Source organism: Centropristis striata, chromosome 22 (genome assembly GCF_030273125.1).
Source record: "Centropristis striata isolate RG_2023a ecotype Rhode Island chromosome 22, C.striata_1.0, whole genome shotgun sequence".
Taxonomy (NCBI): domain Eukaryota; kingdom Metazoa; phylum Chordata; class Actinopteri; order Perciformes; family Serranidae; genus Centropristis; species Centropristis striata.
Window position 1 is genome coordinate 6309701 of NC_081538.1, and position 21530 is coordinate 6331230.

At 40.6% G+C, this 21530-nt stretch overlaps 1 protein-coding gene across 1 annotated transcript in view; it reads left to right on the forward strand.

The window, feature by feature from the left end:
- The window catches only part of LOC131960567 (carnitine O-acetyltransferase-like), a 73233-nt gene that overhangs the window by 29889 nt on the left and 21814 nt on the right, over positions 1–21530 (forward strand). The window contains exon 3 of the mRNA XM_059325815.1: positions 17329–17406. Within this exon, the coding sequence (XP_059181798.1) occupies positions 17404–17406 (3 nt within the window). The 5' untranslated portion in view covers positions 17329–17403. The remainder of the gene's footprint in view (positions 1–17328; positions 17407–21530) is intronic.

Consider the following 21530-nt stretch of genomic DNA (forward strand, 5'->3'; position numbering starts at 1 on the left):
ATAAGGACTCAGAATTTGCATGGTGACACTCGAAGAGGTCGATCTAATGTTAATACTCACATCACAGTGGTGTAAAACTATAAATATGCATATTGCATCTTGAGCGTGTTGAGTTTTGAGGACGTGCACAACCAACGCTCCTAACTACTGCAGGATACGCAAGGCTGATGTCATGCATTTGCCTACATGTAGTTATAAGCAAGTATATTTGAGTCTTAAGCTTTTGTCCCCTGTGTTGAATGACATTATAGAGTTGCCTTCATTAAGAGCAGCCTTTTGTCTTGCCTTCTGTGCTGCTTACCACTGCATTGTAAGTTGGAGCATGTTCTGCTGAACAAACTATGCGATAACTTAATTTCTAATTTACCTAAGTATCTTTTTCTGCTTTATAAAAGTTTTCATAAAGGAGCATATTGGACATTTATGCTGATACCAAGATATCTCTAAGTCAGTGGAGTTCTAAATTTCAGATTTTTATTTATCATGTCTGATTAACTTAACTCCCCTTAATTTAGACAATAAATTTCAAGTCACTCCGTTGAAATCTTTCCATGTAAATGCAAATCATTCTTGATAGCAACCGCTTAACTCTCCTCCATTTCACACGTTTTATCAAATCAGACAACTTGTCAACACTCGGTCTAGCAGGAAGATGGAGAACGTGTTTCTTTGGCAGCAGTTAATTATCTCCATGAACAGGAAAAAGTCCAATTTCCCTCCAGGGTTAACAGAGGTGACGGTTGGCTCAGTGGAACCAAGATGGCCGCCGTTATCTGAGTTTGACCCAGTGACACATTTCCTGTCCCATCTGTCTGTGGATCCCAGAGGAGACGAGAGTCTCCCAGAACACCGGGGGAGCAGGAGTGTGCGTGTGTTTGTGTGTGTGTGTGTGTGTGTGAGGCTGCATCTCTATGTCGACTTAATGTTTACTCAGCGAGTCCCAGCTTGTTTCTGAATAATTCAGTCTTGTTCATGCACACACACACATATACACACTTTGCCATCCCAGTGGCACCGAGGGTGTGCTGTCAACCCCTGCTGTTAATTTGTACCAGACATGCAGGGGAAAAAAAATCTAAATCTCTCTCTGCTGCCCTTTTCTTTTCTCTATTATGATCTCTCATCTTCTTCCGCTGCTGTCTCTCTGACCCTTATCTTTCCTGGCTTTCTCTCTCTCACACCTCATTTTTCTGCTTTATCTTCACATCTTTCATCCCCCCTTTTCTCTCTTTGTCCGCCACCTGACTCTTTCTCTCTCTCTCTCATGCATAAGTAAATGAGGAGCAGGGAAACACGTCCTACTACTCTCAAAGTTCAGCTTCTAGGCTTTCAAAGCTGCATAATTGAGTCTGGAAAGTGAGAAATGAAGAACAAAGACCTGGTTACACAAGAAAGTGGCACAATGAAATACTATATTTCTAGAAACTTGGCGTATTGACTACCCGTTGGACTAGTTGGTGAACTATTGTAGCTGGCAGATCAACTGCTAGCCAGGGCTCACCCTAGTCAGTTGCAATAGCTGCTGAAGATTCTCTATTCTTTCACTCTTCTGTATGCTTCTAACTAGTGTTCTCTTCCCTGTTGTACAACATTTTGTTCAATAAAAAGCAGCGTTATCCCCAGGGGCCATCGTCACAGTGGGTGCAGATCTTTCTTGCGGGGCCCTTGAGACTGCATTATTGGATTCACAGGAAGAATTTGAGAACACTGTAAAATGACACGTTACCCACTCCTGAACAGTCCTGTCCTGTATAGTAGGTGGCCGAATGCACCTAAAGTTGTTTGCAATCCTCCAGTAACCAGAGAGAAGAAGAAGAATTAGAAGTAATGTCGGGAAAGTGCCCCCCTTAAAATGCTGCTGCAACAAAGGAGCAGCATTTAAAGCATTCTGAACGGCGCTAATGTTCATTATTTACATGATGAAGTTTCATTGTCACAGCATTCCCATGACACACATGTCACAGCTAGAGGGTCGCCGGTTCGCCTCCCACCTGCAGCTCTTCTGTGTGGAGTTTGCATGTTCTCCCTGTGTCAGCGTGGGTTCTCACCGGGTACTCTCACCGGCTTCCTCCCACAGTCCAAAAACATGCACTTAGGTTTAATTGGGGACTCTAAATTGCCCGTAGGTGTGACTGAGAGTGTGATTGTCTGTCTCTATGTGTTAGCCCTGCGATAGTCTGGCGTCCTGTCCAGGGTGTACCCCAATGACCAATGCCCAATGACAGCTGGGATCGGCTCCAGCCCCCGCGACCCGATTGCGGATAAATGGTTAATGGTAATGAATGAATGAATGAATGAATATGAACTCATCATTTATGGTGTTTATAATGTGTCTGCTCAGAAAATAGTCCTTTTACTTTTTGAAATTGTCATTAATATGCTGATACAATTATAACCACGAGTGAGGTGCCTGATACGTTTCATGACTTCACCTGAATGCAAATTCTCATGGGACAACAGGGATGTAGCAGGTGTCGCAGAAGCGCCAATGCTTGGGCACCGTTCCAGTCGTCTGCTTGAAAACTGTTGGAGTCTAGTGCTCCTTGCTGGAGCTGATCACAGCCTGCATAGCCTACTTTCTTACTTATGGTACAAACATAAATATCAAGGGGAATTCAGCTAAATCTGCAAGTCTGAAATGCTCCTTTTGCGCGGATCTACTTTGCTCCAATTAGCAAACCAAGTAATTGCAGCAGTTTCACTGGAATTTACTGAAGGTCTGCATGTTTTGCTGTTTTTTTGCTATTGTGGCCAGAATTAAAGCGGGGCAGAGATGCCATTTCTAGCTTTCTGCAATCTCTGAATCTATTGGCTAAGTCTAATGACGATTGAGCTTCTAGGGCTAAAGGCCAATATTTCTGGGGTTGTGGTGTAGCCAGCAGATATCCAGATAACCGACATCCAGGCCAAGACTTCCTCTTCCGCGGACTGGTCATTGTTTACAATCTAATTAGCAGCTTGAGACACAAGAATGTCCTGTTGTTTATAGATTCTGCATTCATATGCAGATATCTGTTCATAGCGATAAAGCTCTCTGGGAACTCATGAAACACTGTTAATATACAGAACTCAGTCTGCATGATGGAATACTTTTCAAATAATTGTGGTGTTTTGAACAGAGGGACTAAGAACCTATGTGTGTGTGTGTTTTATAAATAATACATTAAATCACAAAGTAATGCCTTATTCATCTCTGGACTACAGTTAACATTGATGTTTGCTGCTTCAAGCTTCAAAGAATATTATCCTGGACTGAATTGATTTATCAATGCGTTATATCTGCATGGACAGGGAGAAAGAAAGAAAGGGAAAAGAAGAGGTAGAAAAATGTGAGTGGGGAGATAGGGGAATAGACAGAACATGTGAGATATAGAGAAAAAGAGGAGGAGAGACGCACAGACACACACAGAGAGAAAGAACACAACCACACACTGACACAGTCCGTTTCAGTGATCCCCATCTCACTGTATCTCCAGCTAACAATCCTTATAATCTTACAATCCTCAGAAATCTGATTGATCAAAGTATCTCCCCTTCAAACCTTGGTGCTGTTCGGCACTCAGATGAAATACATCAAGGCTCAAGTGAGTCTGTGTGTGTGTGTGTGTGTGTGTGCTCCCTCTCTTCCTTCCTTCTTCCCCACCCTACTCCTACTTTCTCCCTCAGCACTGAGCTGCCTGATTGTAGCATGATACAGCAGAATGCAAAACACCTTGAGAGAGTAAAATGGGTCTTATTGCTAGTCTTAGAGAATATTTATGCCTTTTTCTTTCCCCCTCTGAAGCTCAGACACACCATGACGTCAGACAAAACAATTAACTCCCTATCCCCTCTTCTCCTCTATTCCAATCCTTATTTTTTCTTATGCTCCCCTCGTCTCCCTCCTCTCTCAGCTCTACTTTCTATAGCTCCACACTTTTTCTCATTCCCATCCCTCTCTCCTCTCCCCCTAGAACTCTTTTCTGCCCTGCAACAGAGAAACTCAGGGGTGAACAATTCTCATGAATTTATTCAGAATTATGATACTGTCTGCTAAACCCTATTTATAGCCACCTTCACTCACTGTACTGTAAATCTGGGTGCAGAGAAACGTCCTGCATGTGTGCTCGTGCATGCACATACAGTATGTGAGGTCATAATCAATGTGAGTAATGATGTATGTGGATGGGTGTCTGTGTGCTAGACTTGGTCATGCATAATGAAAATCCCTAGGTCTTGTCTGGGCTACCCCACAGAGATTGGATATAATTGATTAAATGGTTATTATATGCTAATCTACTATTATATGTGCTATCTATAGAGTAAAGCCTCGCTGTGTGTGTTCAGGTGATATCAGTGTTTGCTGTGTAGTTACATGCACTAATGTAATAACTGTAAGACTGTTTATGAATGTGTGTGTGCTAGCAATGTGTACAGTATGTGAGTATGTGCCAGTGTGTGTACTCATAGAGCGGGCTGATGTATTTCTGTCCAATTAGCCAGTGACCCAATTCTCTCTGGCTGTCTCAGAGTCATTCTGTGGTTGTAATGGATTCGCTCTATCATCATATTCAATCTCCCTGTCTGCATTACAGTGGAACACCACTCAATTTAACCCACATGGCGTTCCTCTTACCGACGACGGTTCAATCAATATCTGTGGATCTGACCTCCCCGATTCTCTCTCGTAAAGCTCGCAGTTTGCTTGACACAAATCTGAGATTTTATCACGAGCTACAAGTTGGAGCTGTTGCTCTGACACTGATTTTCTGTGGCTTTTAGGATATAATTAATTCATTTTCTTCTCTTAAAATGACATCTCTAAAGGTGGGTTACACAAAATTCAGGACATTAATATAGCAGCAAACAGCTTTTTGCCAAGTAAAGATATAGTGGGGTAATGATGTACTGAGCAGGGAGTTTTGGCAGCCGGTTCAACTCCACTCGCATGTTAGTGCAAAGGTCCCTCATACTTTTGCCGCTGACGTCCATTATTTATATACAGTCTATGCTCAGTTGGTAGATAGGTCTCCCACTGATCGGAAGGTCGTGGTTCGATCCCTGACTGTGGCAGCCTATATGTCGAAGTATCCTTGGGCAAGAAACTGAACCCTGAATGCCTCCCGATGCTGCGTTCATCGGTGTGTGAATGAGCTCCCAATGGTGGCAGGTAGCACCAGTGTGCCCTGGTAGCCTCAGCCACCAGTATGAATGTGTGTGTGAACGGGTGAATGAGCGTAGTGTGTAGTGTAAAGCGGCCATTTACCATTTACTTTAAGCAAAGTAAAGTACCTCAAAATTGTAAAAATAAAATAAAATAAAAATACAGTACTTGAGTGAATGTACGTTGTTACATTCCACTATTGCTCATGTGGTGGTTGCCAATGAAAACAACCTGGCTTCTGCGACAATGCTGATGAGCTAACCCCTATTGAAACTGTTAGTTCTGTCACCATTATCAGCGTCGTTAGCAGCAGATACTGTAATGCCTCCTTAACAGTATGGCACAATCAGCAAGGTCGCCCCACTATGTGTGTGCTAACCCCTTTTAACAGTTAACTCTTTCAGCATAGTTATCACTGTTAACACCACTGATAATGCCTCCTTAACCACTGTTGTGGTACAGCGTAGTCACCCAGGTCGCCCAACGTAGTGTGTGCTAACCCCTAGTACCACTGTTAACCTTGTCAGCACTGCCAACAGTGCTAATAACACTGTCCTAATTCCCCGTTGGCAGTATGGTGTTATAAGCCTGGTGAGTATGACTTGATATTGCTGTTGCTAGTTAGTTGTGCTAGTTGTGTTATTTGGCTCAGCCCCCTCTATGGTTACTTACGGCATCAGTTGAGAGCCGAAACCAGCCCAGATTCTGAATGTCTGTCTCTATGGTGAGAGCTGTGTGGAGGCAATCTTGGTTCTGAATGAACACCTTTAAAATCAAAATGTACTTTGTGTTGTCCCTGGGCTGCAGGTACAAAGAGTCTGCGCTCTCTTGCTTGGATATTGTTCATTAAATGAATGATGTGACTTTAGGGAAATATTCTTATTAGCTTGTTACCTTTAAGCAAAGCAAGGGTTGCTGTTTTCCCCTTTTTTGGTTTAGAATTTGTGCTAAGCCAAGCTCAACGGCTGCTGGCAGCTTCATATTTACCTTAGGGACATGAGGGCCATCCCTGTAATACAAAATGAATTGTTCTATCGGGCTAAGAAGAAAATAAAACAAATCTTACTTTCATGAGGCGTTTGTGCTGAACTGGACTTTTGGCGCACACAGCATAATGGAATGACTTCACAGCAGTGGTGAGAACATATAAACTGGTGTCAAATATCACAGATTGTTTTTAAGTACATATTTCTCATGAAATGGATAAAACATATACATGCCTCCCACATGATTTATTATTCCTTACTGCCTCCTTATCTGCCTGCAGGAAGTAAGCGAGTCAGCCAAAAGGGAGCTTAAGTCAGCAATATGTCCAGTGTACTTCTCACAGACTTTACACTGTAACACCATTTTCAAAAGAAACACCCATGTATTGGTTGCACTGATTTCATTTTTTGATTTCGTGACACCAGTGGTCTGCAGCTTATTGCTAACAGACTAAACCTCCGTGTTTAGGACAGACGGGTGTCCACAAATCAGAGAAAGGGACAGCTAGCACAATGATGACACTTAATATCACAGATATTCATGTCACACCACTATGAGTTCACCTTTTATCCTTGTTGTTCTGTCCTCATACAAAACTGGCTGATATCCAAGAAATAGTCCTCTGGCGTTTAGATTGATGGCCACTGAGCGACACCATTATCAATTCAGTCAGGAGGATTTTGGATGCGGGCCCATTTTTTGCTCTGTCACATATCTTAGATGTTGTACTCTATCATAGGACATTTATAGCTCCAAGGCTCCTATAGTCTCTATAGCTGCACATGCTTATACATAGGCACTTTATTGGTATGCTGTATTTTTAGTTTTCTCAACAACTTTCTCACTGCATATGACAGTGTGGCTCAACTGAACCTTAAAATTGCATTAATCCAGCATGTCCACATACCCATGACTGTGTGGCAGTTATATAATATTATTTTATGCTCTGTGAAAGTCTTAAAGTGACACAATCTGAACTGTTTTAACAAACAAAAACAAGAGACGTGCTTCCACTATTCAGCCATTACGAAATGATCCAGCAGTTTGACTTTATGCTTACTTTTTTCATTTGTGTGCATGTGTGTCTGTGTGTGTGTGTCTATGCATGTGCAAGTGTTATCTGTTCGCACACCTGTGTCAGCCAACGACTGCATCCTGCTGCCCCACTCTCCTGTTGCCATGGTGAACTCCCTTTGGCCTACAGCAAGTGCATCGGTGTGTGTGTGTGTGTGTGTGTGTGTGTTTCACGTGTGCAATGTCATGCTCTGCTTTTCACCAATGTGTGTGTATCTGTGCACGTGCATATTAATATATGCATGGCTGGGCTGCACCTATGCAGCTATAGGTGTTTCTGTGACCATTTGTGTGTATAGCATGAAGTGTTTGTGCACAGCAGGAGTGTCAGCCTATGTTTTATTGTGTGCACGTGGCCTCTGCGATTGAGCATTGAGACAGATGTGGGAGGAGGGGTGTGATGACTCAGAGATGGTGGGAGGAAGAGGTCCTTGTCCTCTTTTAGTCAGGCAGTTTGTCGTCCTGATTCCCCTCTCTGTCTCACTTGTCTTCTCTTCACCTCTTCCTCAAATAAACTCTCCTTTTACACAGGCTCTTGGCATGAAGTACTAAATTGATCACTGTTGAAGCAAAACTTTAACGTTACACAAAGCCACAGCTCAACAACATGGATGAATAAACAGGTGGTTCAATGATTTCTCACTAATCCGTCACACAATCAATAGGCAATTATGCTGGACAAATTTATCATTAGTTCATCCATTTCAGAAAGGCATCATCACAACACCCGCTTTGAAAACCGCCTGTTATTGAAGGCAAACAACTGGGCAGATGGCTCATGAAATGCAACTTGTTTTTTTAGGAAGCGGAGGTGACTGCAGGCTGCAGAGAGGAAAGCTGCAGTCAAAAACTGACAGTTGACGACATTTTCAGCCGCATGTCTGAGTCTACACTTGTACTCTCAAGCAGTTATTTGGGAAGATGTCACAAGGACAGATGGAGGGGCTGAGAGGCTCAGGCTGAGACTAAGAGACCGAGGCTCCTTCATGTTGACAGTGAAGGGAGCCATCAAAGTTTCACTGCACACGTACACAAGGACATTCCACAATTCACACACACACACACACACACCTGAAAGAAACCGATACAGAGCTGGATTGAGAAGGCAAATGATGATGAACGCTTGGGTTACTAATTATTAATTAGTTGCTTAAAGATGACATATTGTGGAAAACTGACATTTCAGTGCTTGATATATTTGGGTACCTGGATTGCCTGCCAACCCACAAACTGTGAAATAAGACAACCCAGTCAGTTTATGTGCTAACAAAATCAGAAAACATGGGTTGAAACAAGTCATTAAGATTTGATCTGTATATAAATAATGGAAGTAGTCACTGTGACGTCACCCATTGGTTTGTGGACTGCCCGTTTCTAAAAATTGAACAGTTGGCTTCTTGGAGTATCTTTTAGTACAGCCAAATGCTGAACAAGACATTATTAAATGATCAAAATGTTCAAATAAACTTTTATGAACTGCAAACACACAGTGAAAGTTTCAGAGAAGAAAACACGGACAACGACAAACAAGTTCACGGCTATTTAGATGTACACAGCGCCGTAGATACGATTTGTTTTGCTTCTATCCTGATTGACAGCTTGTTGTGTAGCGACCTGTCAATCAAAGGCAACTGTGCCCCAAATAATAAGCTTCTTTAACATCTATTTTCTTCTGAATGGGACCATTATTTACACAATTAACATCATATTGTCTTGAAGAAGATTTGAAACTAGCGATTGAAATGAAAAATTGTTCAAATCAATATAGTCAGCAATACTGTATGTATGTATGTGTATATATATATATATATATCACATTTTTCAAGGCAAGCCAGTAGAAACAATACACTTTCTCTTTTTTCAGAACTATTATTTAATTTGAGCTTCTCTGCTTCTTTAATAACAGTAATGGACTGAGAGCAGTCCTGCACAGACTCAACCTTTTTCTCTGGCAGCTGAATGAGCTCTCTGTCATCTTAGCAGCATTTACTGCTCCTCTTTTTCCACCTCCTCTCGTTTGGTAGCGCCTGATTTTAATTCTCTCCCCTTCTACGTTTACCACTTTTCTCAGACAGTTCTCATCTCTTCTTCCCTAACCTCCCCATTTGTTATTTTTTTCACAGTCTTTGCTCATCGCTCTCTCCAATCCTCCTCTATCCTACTTTTCTGTCTGTACTTTTTTTTTTCTCCTTTTCATTTTCTCCTTTCTCCTCTCTATCTTTTCCCCTTTCGCTCACTTTATCTACCTCACCTTCTTCTCACTATCTCCTCACTATTAATGTCTCCCACTCTTTTATCGGCTCCCTCAGTTATTCTATCTTTGACTTTTTCCTGTTTTTATTCTAACCTCAGCTCGCTTCCTGGCTCCCTGTGTCTCCTCTGCTGTGCGTGGGCTCCATCCTCAACGCGGCTGCTTGAGACACAGGGCCGCAGCGTGTTTGTGCACAGATGCAGCGTTTGATAATGAAGACATGTTGATAGATAGGCGTGCCATCACGCCGTGTCTGTGTGCACGTTTTATGCATTTGCAAGAGAGAAATTGTGGGTGTGTGTACTTCCAAACACCTCTGCTTCAAAGCATCAGCCCTGCTCCACCTAGCAACAGCCTGCATCCTGCATACTCTTTCAGATTTCTCTCTTTCTGCCCCTTCTCATCTCTCTTTCAACCTGCCTTCCCTTCATGCTGTGACTGGGAATACTGGAGGTGAATATACATGCTCACATGCAGGTATACTGGCACACACATACACACTCTCTCTATGTTACTGGTCTTTAAGCAGATCTGATGACGTTGGTTGCGGCTGCGTGAAAGCTTCTAAAGAATGATATTCAAAAAGAGACCTTTCGGTTACTATGGTAATGACAACGATATGAATGTGACAGGTTCCTCATAAATGCAGTCAGATTGAGCACATCTCCATGTAATTATACCTGGGCTGAGAGCTCACTTCAAATCCATGCACAACACACACATGCACTCCTCCATGCTCTCTCATTCTCTCTCTCTTCTCCATGCTGCTGTTACACTGCTTTGTGACACACACCCACACACTCACACACCCACACTGAAATGTTCATATGAGTAAATATTGTAAGTATAATGAAGACAGCTCTGAAAATGGAGGGCTGGTGACCTTTAGTTTAATATGTTGTATTAGTCTACACCTCCTCTCTCACTCTCTTTCAAACACACACACACATGCACATGCACACACACAAGCACACACACAAGCACATGCACTCACATGCTATCTGAATATGGAATTATATTTAGCTAATATGCACACACAGACACTCCTAGCTTTCGCATAAACATGGAGAGAATCTAAATTCAGATGGGATAGCAGGCGTTCAGGTGTTGTTTTCATTTTCATTTATTTATGTATTTTAAATGGTAATGAAAAGCAGGCACCAGGGCGAACACAGCAAAGTTTAAGGCTCTTGTGTGTATTGTATTAAAACTATAGTAAACTTGTAGTGTTTAAAAGCTGATTTCAACATTTATGAACTTGAATTGAAGTTTAGTGTTCACAAAACTTTGATAAAAGTATCTTCACACCACGACAACAAGATCTCCAACCTAAACATCAGAATAGGTAGTTTGTCAATACCATCCACAACGACCCATATGAGCGCTTGTCAAAATGACCCATATGAGCTTCAAGCGGCTCACTGTAATACAGAGCTTTATAAAAATAATGAACACGTCATTATGCATACATGTACGGTTCATGGTTATAAAAAGGGCTGCAGTTTCATTGGATTCAGGCTACAAAACCACTGATCTAGGTTTAGGGTAGTTTAAAAAAGCAAATAAATGTATGAATTGTATTGAATTACAGGAGCAAAGTAGTTACCATACCATAGTTATGTAAAAATGTGATGCAAAAGGCTATCATATAGTTTATTTTTGTTTTAACATGGGACACGAACCTGGGTGTAACTCCAATGTTTGTTCGACTATCTGATCTGTGTGAAAAGGATGAAAAAACGCTGCTTTGTTTCATGTTTCTATCATGCTGGTGTGTGTCATATCGTCTCATGCAGGCGCAGAACGTGCGGGCTAGTTGGCTGTATCCTCTGTGGTGTTTTCAAGTACAACTTTTTGGCCCAGACACAGACGAGATGAGGCGTTGTATCAGCTAATTCTCTGGGTTGGATCTCTGATGTCACTTTGGTGTGTTTGGCCTTGGGGTATGCTGTTTGGTCACAAACAGCAGGGTTTTCTTCATGTTATTTCGGTGGTTATAAAAAAAGCTCAGCTGTACTCTGAGGCTAGGGATTGTGTCAAAAAAACAATCCACCAAATAGCTGAGCAAGGTATGGACTTGCATTACCCGGTGAGTTAATGGAAAAACCATCTCCTGACACCACATAGTGTAAATGCACCAAATGGTCTCCTTCTGACTCATGCCACCAGGCACACAGCCATGGCAGAAATAGATAACCATTTGAAATCAGTGAGCATTTTGTCCCTCTGTCAAAGGAGAGAGTATCTGCTACACCGGTGCAAAGATATGATTCAACTTTGGTGGTACTTTTCCTTCCTCTGACAGGACATACTGTGTTCTGACATATTGAAGATGAGAGGCAGCTCTTGTGTTGTGTCCCCCAGGAGGAATATAACATAAATAGGGCACATCCCAGACAGAGAAACCTCTTCAGCCACTCTCTTCTAGACACTTTGAGCACATGACCCAAATGAGAAATACTACATCTTTCATCCTGTGGGGCAGGAATGGGAGAATATATGGACTTTTATGTATTGGAATCTCCTAGAACCTTCTATGAGAAAAAAAAGATTTCACTACCAAAAACCTTTATGGTCCTATCTCCTCTCTAGATTTTAAACTGACATAGGATGACTTATGAAGTCAACAGCAGCCTATAATTTGCTTCACGTTCATAGCCCGAATCATCCAGTGGGGACTGGGCCAAAGCTTTTTAAAGTGCTTCATGTCTTAAGACCGTTTTGTTTACCGTAAAGAGCCTCTCTGAAGAACAAAACCAGTTATGCCCAGGGGCTGATTGGAGGGCACTTGAGATGGGATGTCATCCATCTTGACAAGCATCCCTGTAATTAACTTCAGAATGAGATGAACTTGAAGCAAACAGCACTTTGTCTCTGGCAGCATCCCTTTTGGTTAAGTGCCTTCATTGTGGAGCCCTGTAGTCAGGAAATGAAGCCTGGACTGGATCTTTCTAGAAGGAAAGTGATGGATTAATCCTTTGCATATAAATGATGCAATATTAAACACATTGTCACTTTATCCCAATAATCTTAAGATTTTATTTGAAGGTGGGACTTGAATTAAAAGCATCCAAATACTGTTATAATTACCCACTCTATTGCAAAATTGTAGTTCAAGTCAAAGTTCAGCAAAGACTTGGATTATACATCTATTTGATTTTCTTTCTTTTTTAAGTGCTAAGGTAGGTAAATATTAAATCATAGGCTTGTCTAAAACCTTATGTGATTCTTGGGCCGTGGCCAAGATTGTTTAAAGGTGCAATGTGTAATAACTAACCACATGCTCAAAAAAAAAGCGGGCAAGATTTAACTAATTGCAGCAATGACACTGTTCAAAAATGTATAATGGATTTTAAAAGCTTCCTGAAAAGTAAAAATACATCATTTTTCAATATCAGGTCATTTTTCAATATTGACCCATATTAGCGTTTTGTGATACAGAGCGGAGCGGATCATCTCTTAAATAATGCACACGTCATTATACTTACACATAAGGATTGCAGTTGTAAAAAAAGAAAAAAAGTTTTGTTAAATTTGGCTACAAAACCACTAATCTAGGTTTAAGACAAAATGCACCCTGGTTAGACATTATAAAAAATCTGTTTAAACAGTAAATAGATATACATAAATGCTGTAAATTAAGTAGTTACGAAGAAGTGACATAGTTACTTAAAATGTGATGCACAAAACCTGAGCCAAGGAAGTTAAGTGACTTTTAAATCACGTCATTTACTTTTATTTTCATATGGGACACAAACCTCGTTCTTCTGAATGATATTCTACCAACCCCCACCCCTCCGACCCCCTCCCCCCAAGTGTTCAGTGATTTGTATTATGCATTGCAGTCATTCATAATGACTACGGCCACTAGAGGGCGGGGAGGACAGTCTAAAACGTAAATATGGGTCATATTTTGCTGCCTGGATAAACGACCTATAGGGTCATTTTTTAGGAGAGACCAGTCTCTTTATGTCAGTAATTAAATTAAAAATGTGGAAATAACACATTATATGGATCCATTTCACACAGAAGGAAACATTTCATGTCTTAATTTTTTTTTCTAATTATAATGATTATGGCTTGCATTTAATGAAGATCTCAAATTCAGTGTCTTTGAATTTTAAAAAGTATGTTTAATATGAAATGTTGGCCTCTGAAAAATATGTCCATCTATATGAACTCAATACTTGGTTGAGCCTATTTGACCTGAACTCCTGGAAATGGACTTTTCCATGATATTCTAATGTATTGAGTTGCACCTGTACACCCAAACAGAGATTCTACAATGAAGAGCCCTCTAGCCATAACCTACAGTGAATGAATTTTGAAATATTTTAAAATAATTGCAAAATGAACACATTCATTTTTGACAGCACTACCATTTTAAAAATATAGAATAAAGAAAAATAACTCCATTTGATGAACTTGCTTGGACACGCAAGTGTTACTCTCTTTCACCTTGAAGACTTACACTGAGGGACCATCTGGGAGGACCATATGTCTTCCCACTCCCATTAGTCTGTAGGTACTGTCGTCATATTTGCATCACAGAAAGGTCTGTGTGTTAAGTTTCACTGACATCTGGTTACATGTGTACAGAGCAACATCTGCTGAACTTCCTGCAATTCGCTCTTCTCGTATTAGTAAGCAGCTCAGGTTTGGTAACCGGGCAGACAGAAAGGACCCTGAGCACAAGCTTTTTAAATTGTATTCTTTAAAGACTTATTATTATATGAGATTAAGTGTATTTATGCAGAATCAATTGTCTTTTCAAGTGGTGACTGGACTCAGGTTCATAATAAAGCATTTTCCTCAAGACCAACAAATAGTATTTTTGGTGTTTTAGTGAAGAAGACCCTCCTGTAGAATGCTAATAATCATTCACCACTTAATATGTTTTTCATTAACACATTTTCTCAATAAGAATTAGCATACCGTCCTCAGTGGAATATTAATGGGGAAGGTTTTTATAGGAAGGCACAGCATTTCATTGTGAATAAAACTGTGGTAAAAGTGTATGTTAAATATATTTATCAATAGAAGGTGCAGGATGATTGATGATTATATAAATAAAGGTCACTTTCCTTATTCACCACTTCCACTTCCACTTTCAGAATCACTCAGTCGAGCTGCTATACGGATATATTTAGATGATTATTCATCGCCGTATGAAACTATGAGCTACAAAACACCCTACACGGTTCCCCAGCAAAGCCTTTGTGTGTGTCTGCTGGCAGTGCTTGTATGCTCCAGGCGCTTCTTTGGATGCCTGGTGGCTGCTGGAATAGACTTTGGCCATTTGTGGTCCCAGTGGGAGTAAAAATCCCGACTGAAACAGTGTGACCACCGAGCTTTCTGAAAAAGGGAGCAAGAACAGGAACACAAAAGAAAAAGAATGAACACAGAGAAATAGAGATGTAAAAGAGTGGCAGACGCACAATGAGGGAGAGAGAGACAGAGAGAGAGAGGGAGAGAGAGAGACAGAGAGAGAGAGAGAGGTGGTGTTGTTATACAGAGTGACACAGAGCACGGCTGTACTGTGTCAGACGCCGCCCACTTTGACCTCGGCCGCACCTCCTTCATTCAGCCATTCACACTGACGTACACACAGGACACAAGGCAGTACACACACACACACACACACACACACACACACAGGGGAACAATACATGCCACGACTAAAGACCACCAAAGAGAAACTGTTGTCAGGTGGCCAAGCCTAAATTGAATGTTCCAACTTCCGTCACTTCCTTCCTGTTTTTGTTGTCTTTGGTTGTCTTTCTCAGTGTGTGTGCAACAGATTGTGCACAAGACACACTTTGTTTCACACAAGGTGCGTTTGTCTCTGCAGTCTCTGTTGTGTGTCACACAGTACGTAATCTAAATATCTGCATGTTTGTGTGTATACATGCTTGTGCATGTAGGTGGGTTAGCATGCCAGACAGACGTCCGTGTGGATGTTGTGTCACGGAGCCGACGGGTCCGTTTGGATCACTCCTACACGCCACCATCACACCACCGAGGCAACACAAACACACACACAGCAACCATTGTTCCATTTTGCCCATGTGACTGTGGAAATGACGCCTTTTTCTTCGCCACCTTAAGAAACAGCTACTGCCGGTGTGAATTCCCATTGAGAGCCACTTAAAGTCTCACTCACATTAGATAATATTAGACAGCTTACTTATAATAGTGCTGTTGTTTTAGTAAACAAGCTTTATATACACTGCAATACATTCCATATTTGCCTGTTAATGCATGCACAACATCATGTTTAAACAGAGCAGTATGATAATTACAGCATTCACAATCATAATTTGTGTTACCAGGGGTGGCCCAGGCCCAGGGGCCCATAGTCTCTGCTTGAAGTTGCGGTAATTAACTTTGCACTTCTTGTTGCAAAGTAACAGGACTTTGTCATTCATGTCAATATCAGAGCAACAAAAGTCCTACAGAAAAACTGAAGGAGCAGCCTAAACATTTACTTTGAAAAAAGAAACCATCATAATACATATTAAATCAGTGTTGTTCATCCCCTCAGTTTATCTGTTAGACTTTATTGTTCTATGCAATATGGGCCTTCAGCTCTGTGGGGAGAAATCCAAAATGTTATGCAGCTTTTCTGTAAAGGCATAGTTTATGATGGCCCCATGATGTTATTATTCACCACTGCTCTGTCTGAATGAGGCCCCTCCTTCATATAACATGGGCCTGCAGACCAAATCTACCGCTGCATGGCAATACAGTAGTATGCATGCCAGACAACTACATTCATTTTAGAGCCCAACCGATATGGGATTTTTGAGGCTGATGCTGATACAGATTTTAGAGGGGGAAATTAATCAAAAACCAATGTGGTGGCCGATATAATTATTTTTTTGAGCAGGAATGAAAATAGACCTTTTTTATGTGGTTTGTGCACTGATTCCACCACTCTGCAATGGTACCCAGAGAGCTACTTTCTCAAAATTAAACTTTATTAAATAATATTTAAAATTGTTTTACATTATTATACAATATGCAAACAATGAATTACATTGTCAGCCAGTTCTGTAAATGATAATTGAGAAAATAAAGATAAATAGGAATTAAATAAATAGCAGTCAGTCAAAAGAAGAAGAAAAAAACACAATTTTTAAATCACACCAACATTTTCTGCATTATATATTGTGTCCTCAAAAAAGTCCTCATAACAGAACATATCAGACAGCATATACACTGATAATGATATGCCTTTGATAAGCCAATATCAGCCGATAATATCTGTCAACCGATATATCTGTCTTGCTCCAATTCATTGATTTATTTTTATATATATTTTTAAATTTATGTTGCATTACTTTACTCCATGCTCTTTCTGAAATGTTTTAGCCTTAGGCCTTAACTGGGACAAGTGTGATTCCTCACATGAACATAAAAAAATACTTTAATAGTTTATAGAAGCCCACCTCTTGCATAAATCATGGGATGCACTATTTATTGCAGATATAATATTGAGAAGCCTGGGTGGGCGATGAAGGTCCATTCCCATTACATTAATGAAACTGGTCAATAGAGGGCGCTGTTAAGGTTTGTGAGCTTGAGAAAGGTCACAGGTGAGGTCACAATAAGGTCAGTTGTTGCATTGTCTTGACAAGTGTACATTATGTATCCGTCTTAATCTGTAGTTAAATGCGCTGTTGGTGTTAAATTTGTGCACAAATCCTGTTGAGGTGCAGGCGTTTTTAGTTATTGTGCTGTTGGCTGCAATTGTCTCATAATCCCCCTATGGATGGTGCATGCATCATATGTGTAATTGCATAGGGTTGCTTGTGAAATATGTGGCGTTTCTCTATTAATATGCTAACATCTGATCCTGCTTCTCTTGCAGGCTCTGTTCTCCATCTGTCAGTGTGTTCTGAGGCTCTGCAGCATCACAGACTGGGTACACCATGTGCCTCCAGAAATGGTCAGTAGGAAAAGCTTCTTCTTCTAGTAGTATTTTGTCTGGGGGTTTTCTTTTTGTTTGGCGTTGTTTTACCAGCATGCACAATCTCTTAAAACTATGTGAAACTGTCAAATTCATTTACTTAGTTCATCAGTCAGTTGATTTTCTATTTTATAGCTGTGGAATAATGTTATTTTTTCCACGGTTTTCCATCACACCTTCTATTCCATTCATTATTTATATATTTTTTAAATTAAATTTTCTATTTCAGGCTCCATTCAGAACAAACCAATTTATTCTGCAGTGCCTGTTAACTTCTGTACACTTCAGTGGCAGCTTTAGCTTCTGTGTGAGGACTGAATGGGGGAAAAAAAGTCACCACTGTGAGGTTAAATAAGTCCAATCTGCTTTAGTTTATCTTCAGCTGTATTGATTTCTGGGGAGACATTATTGTTGGGCAGTAGCAGAATAAAAGCCTGGTGCATTGACTTAACAGCTCTCAACATGTGAATGATGACACCCAGAGTCACTCATCCCTTTCACTTACCCTTCACACAAACATAACAGGACCACACCCTTTCTTTCTTTTATCTGGCAGGGACATGACAGTGAATAGTGACCCTCCCATTCTCTCCTCCTCCACCACACACACACACACACACACACACACGCACACTTTCTCCCCTTTATGTCCACAACGATGACCCCCTCCATCCCTTTCTCTTTCCTCAGTTAGTCTTTCCGCACAAACACTTCACACAAAGTTGTACAAAGAGCACTCTGTAATGGAGGGAAGCCTATGTCTGCATTGTACTGCAGAGCTTTGTCTCTGGCCATCATCACACATCTTTCTCTCTCTCCATCTCTCTTTCTGTGTGGCTCCCTGCGTCCCGCTATGCTGTAGGCTCCAGGCGAGGAGCGTGTCGCTCCCTAGGGTCCCATATCTGGAGAGTTATGATGTTGAGACACACTACACTTGCTGAAATTGTGCAAAAAGAAAAAGGAAAAAGGCTGAGACAAGACCGTGTGCACATTATTTCTACTAGACGATGAGGGAATTAAGGAAGCATACGTGATGTAAAATAGTGCCTCGAAAGAAAAAGAGTTCAACAATTTTAGAAACATTACAGCTGGTACAGTATGTACTTTTTATGAGACTATTTTTCCGTGTTCTCATTGCAACATATTTCCCGTCATTCCTCCTCCTTTGTCATCCACCTCTCCTCCTGATATCTATGTCCACATCAACATGGCTAACAATGGACTCTTTCTTTCCCTCCGTCTTCACTCTCTTTATCCCCTCTTGTTATTTACCACCCTGAATCAATGTTGACATCAAATCACATGACTACACATGCCTCCCTGTCTGTCTCCATCCATCTCTCCCCCCCTGTAGCAACTAACAAAGAAATAAGCAAGAATTGATCAAAATGTGCATGGGCATGTCTCCATAAAAATTATGAAGCCTAGACAGCAAACGAAATGACATATTTTTGCAGGCCAACCTGTAAGCAGCATTGCCATGGGTTCTTATCAGAATTGTCTAATGGGATTTTTGCATTGGATTTTGGATCATTGCAAAAAATGAGCTCTATGGCAAACACACGTTTCTGATGCTTACATGTTTTGTTCAGCAGGATAATCGTCACAAATGAACACAACTTTTATGATGTTTGTAGCGAAAGTAATGCTACAGCGAACTACTCCACGGTCACATGACTCGAATGTCAATACCGTTATGTTTCAGATGGTCTCTGACAAGCTAACCACTGGTTTTGACAAGCTAGCGAATCTGTAGCCTAATAAATTGTTTATTAACCTACAAGAGTTTGCAATAGCATTGAAAAACACGACTAGAGGCGGTACGACAGACTAGTGAGAGAGTTCTGTCCGTGTCCGGCGGAAATTTCATTTAGCCACTTGTTAGCAAGCAAGTTAGTCTTTTTAAGGACATGTAAAAAAACATACAAAATTCACAAGAGGGGTATTTACTCTATTTTTTGCCGCACAACAAAACGCCAACATCTCTAAAGCTTGTGTTAACCACAGACCTTATTTCAGGCTTCTAACCACCAATCCATTCAAAATCCTCATTAAATTGAGAGTAGAGACCCCAGAGTGCTAAAATGCTAACTAACTTCCTGGTATAAGAACTCATTCCTGTGGGACCCTATTGCTAGGATGCATTGTTAGATAATGTTGTAAATTATTTTGATTGACTATTAAAGACCGGGTATTTAATAGATTATAGCAAGTGCTGATATTCAAGACAAAAAAGCAATATTCAAAATATTTAATTAATTAATCAATGGTAGTAAAGGCTGCTGTTTGAAAATTAACCCAAACAGATTAAAAAAAATAAATTATTAATGCACTATTGTGGCCTTTGGTTTGTTTTTACAGGCTCTAAGGTGATTTATCTACTCACGACATGCAGAAAAGATCATTAAAGACCTTTTAGTTGATGCAAGGCATGAAAAATCGGCACTAAACTGGTATTACTGGGGATTTTCTGCAGAGTCTGTGACTGGCAGCTCTGGCTAATGAGGTATCCACTTCCTCCATGCTGCACGTGAGGTTTTATAAAGCCTCATGTTAAGGGATTTTTTGGAATCACTGTGAACTGTGCTGTGTGTGTTCATGCATATGAGACAGGCAGGCGAGAAGATGGTCTTCTGAATGTGTGTGTGTGTGTGTGTGTGTATGTGTGTGTGTGTTATTTTGGTTTGTTTAGTTTGTGGGGAGTGCATCTGTGTCTCTGATCTACTCACTGCTTTTCCAGACAACCTGGCACAGATGCTCAGTGTGTGTATGAGTGAGTGAGTGAGTGAGTGTGTATGTATGTGTGTGTGTGTGTGTGTGTGTGTGTGTGCGTGTGTGTTTTTCACATGTCTGCATTCATCTTCTCTTTTTTATGCCCCAATTTTCTTTTTCATGTACATGTTTGCACACTGAACATTTACCTTGCTACAGCAGTGTGTCGTAGGACTTTATTGTAGGTAAAATCATTTCATTAAAGGGCAGATACGCTATATTTAAGTTGTGTGTGATCGTGCACACGTGTGTCTGACTGTGTGTTCTACATGGTTCAGTAAATCCCTCCAGTGTCACTGCTCTGCTTTTCCCATGACAACAGTGAGTCATTTTTTCTGTGGCTTACAGGGTTACACACACACACACACACACACACACACACACACACACACACAGCCACAATCCTTGTGTAAATAACTATCTTTATATGTGCATACTGTAGAAGGCTGAACAACTAAATAACCTTGTACTCTGACACACAATTTAAATGCGTTTCTATCCTGGATCTGAGATCTAGACTGATTTTACAAGGTTGTGTGTGTGTGTGTGTGTGTGTGTGTGTGTGGCAGGATATGTGAATATATTCCAGTCTTCTTCTGTCCTTTGTGTCGTTCCTCATGTTAAAAGTGAGGGATGCAGCTGAGCGAAGAATGAAAATAGAGAGCTTAAAGTAGAAGTTCAAACCCTACTTTTCTTTCACACCTCTCCGTACCTCACCAATAGCTGTACATAGTTGTCGGATTATCTTTTTCAGAAAGCCTTCAATTCCACAGTCAAAATAGGGTTTTTAGTTGTGTTAGACAATCTGACAAGAATTTTGTTTTTTCCATATTTTTCCATAGGCCTCAACCATTTGGAGTTTGAGAGTTTTTTTGGTCCACTTTTGAATCCTAATCATTCTGCCTGTATATACCACTTAAAATGTTTACCATGCCATGTTGGTGTCATTATTTTTAGCACAACCTCACCTATATGACCTGAGAATTATTTTTTCACTTTGAATTAGAAGATCAACATTTTGAACCAAAACCCCCCATAAAATCTCATTTTGAATTTTTTTTTGTTATTTACAAAACACAATTACGCTCAATGAAGAATTTTTGCAAATGTGAACACAGGTTGCAAATTTAACATATTAAGAGGTAAAATTAGGATAACATCTTGTTCTATATTTTTTATACAAAATATATATTTACCTTATCTTCGTGTTTGTGTTTTTCTTGCCTTATCATAATCAAACAAAAACTGGGCTCAATCATGCTTTGTTTTTACGTTGGGACGTCATGAAGAAGGCATATCACGTTTGATCACATAGACTCTAGAGGGTTAAT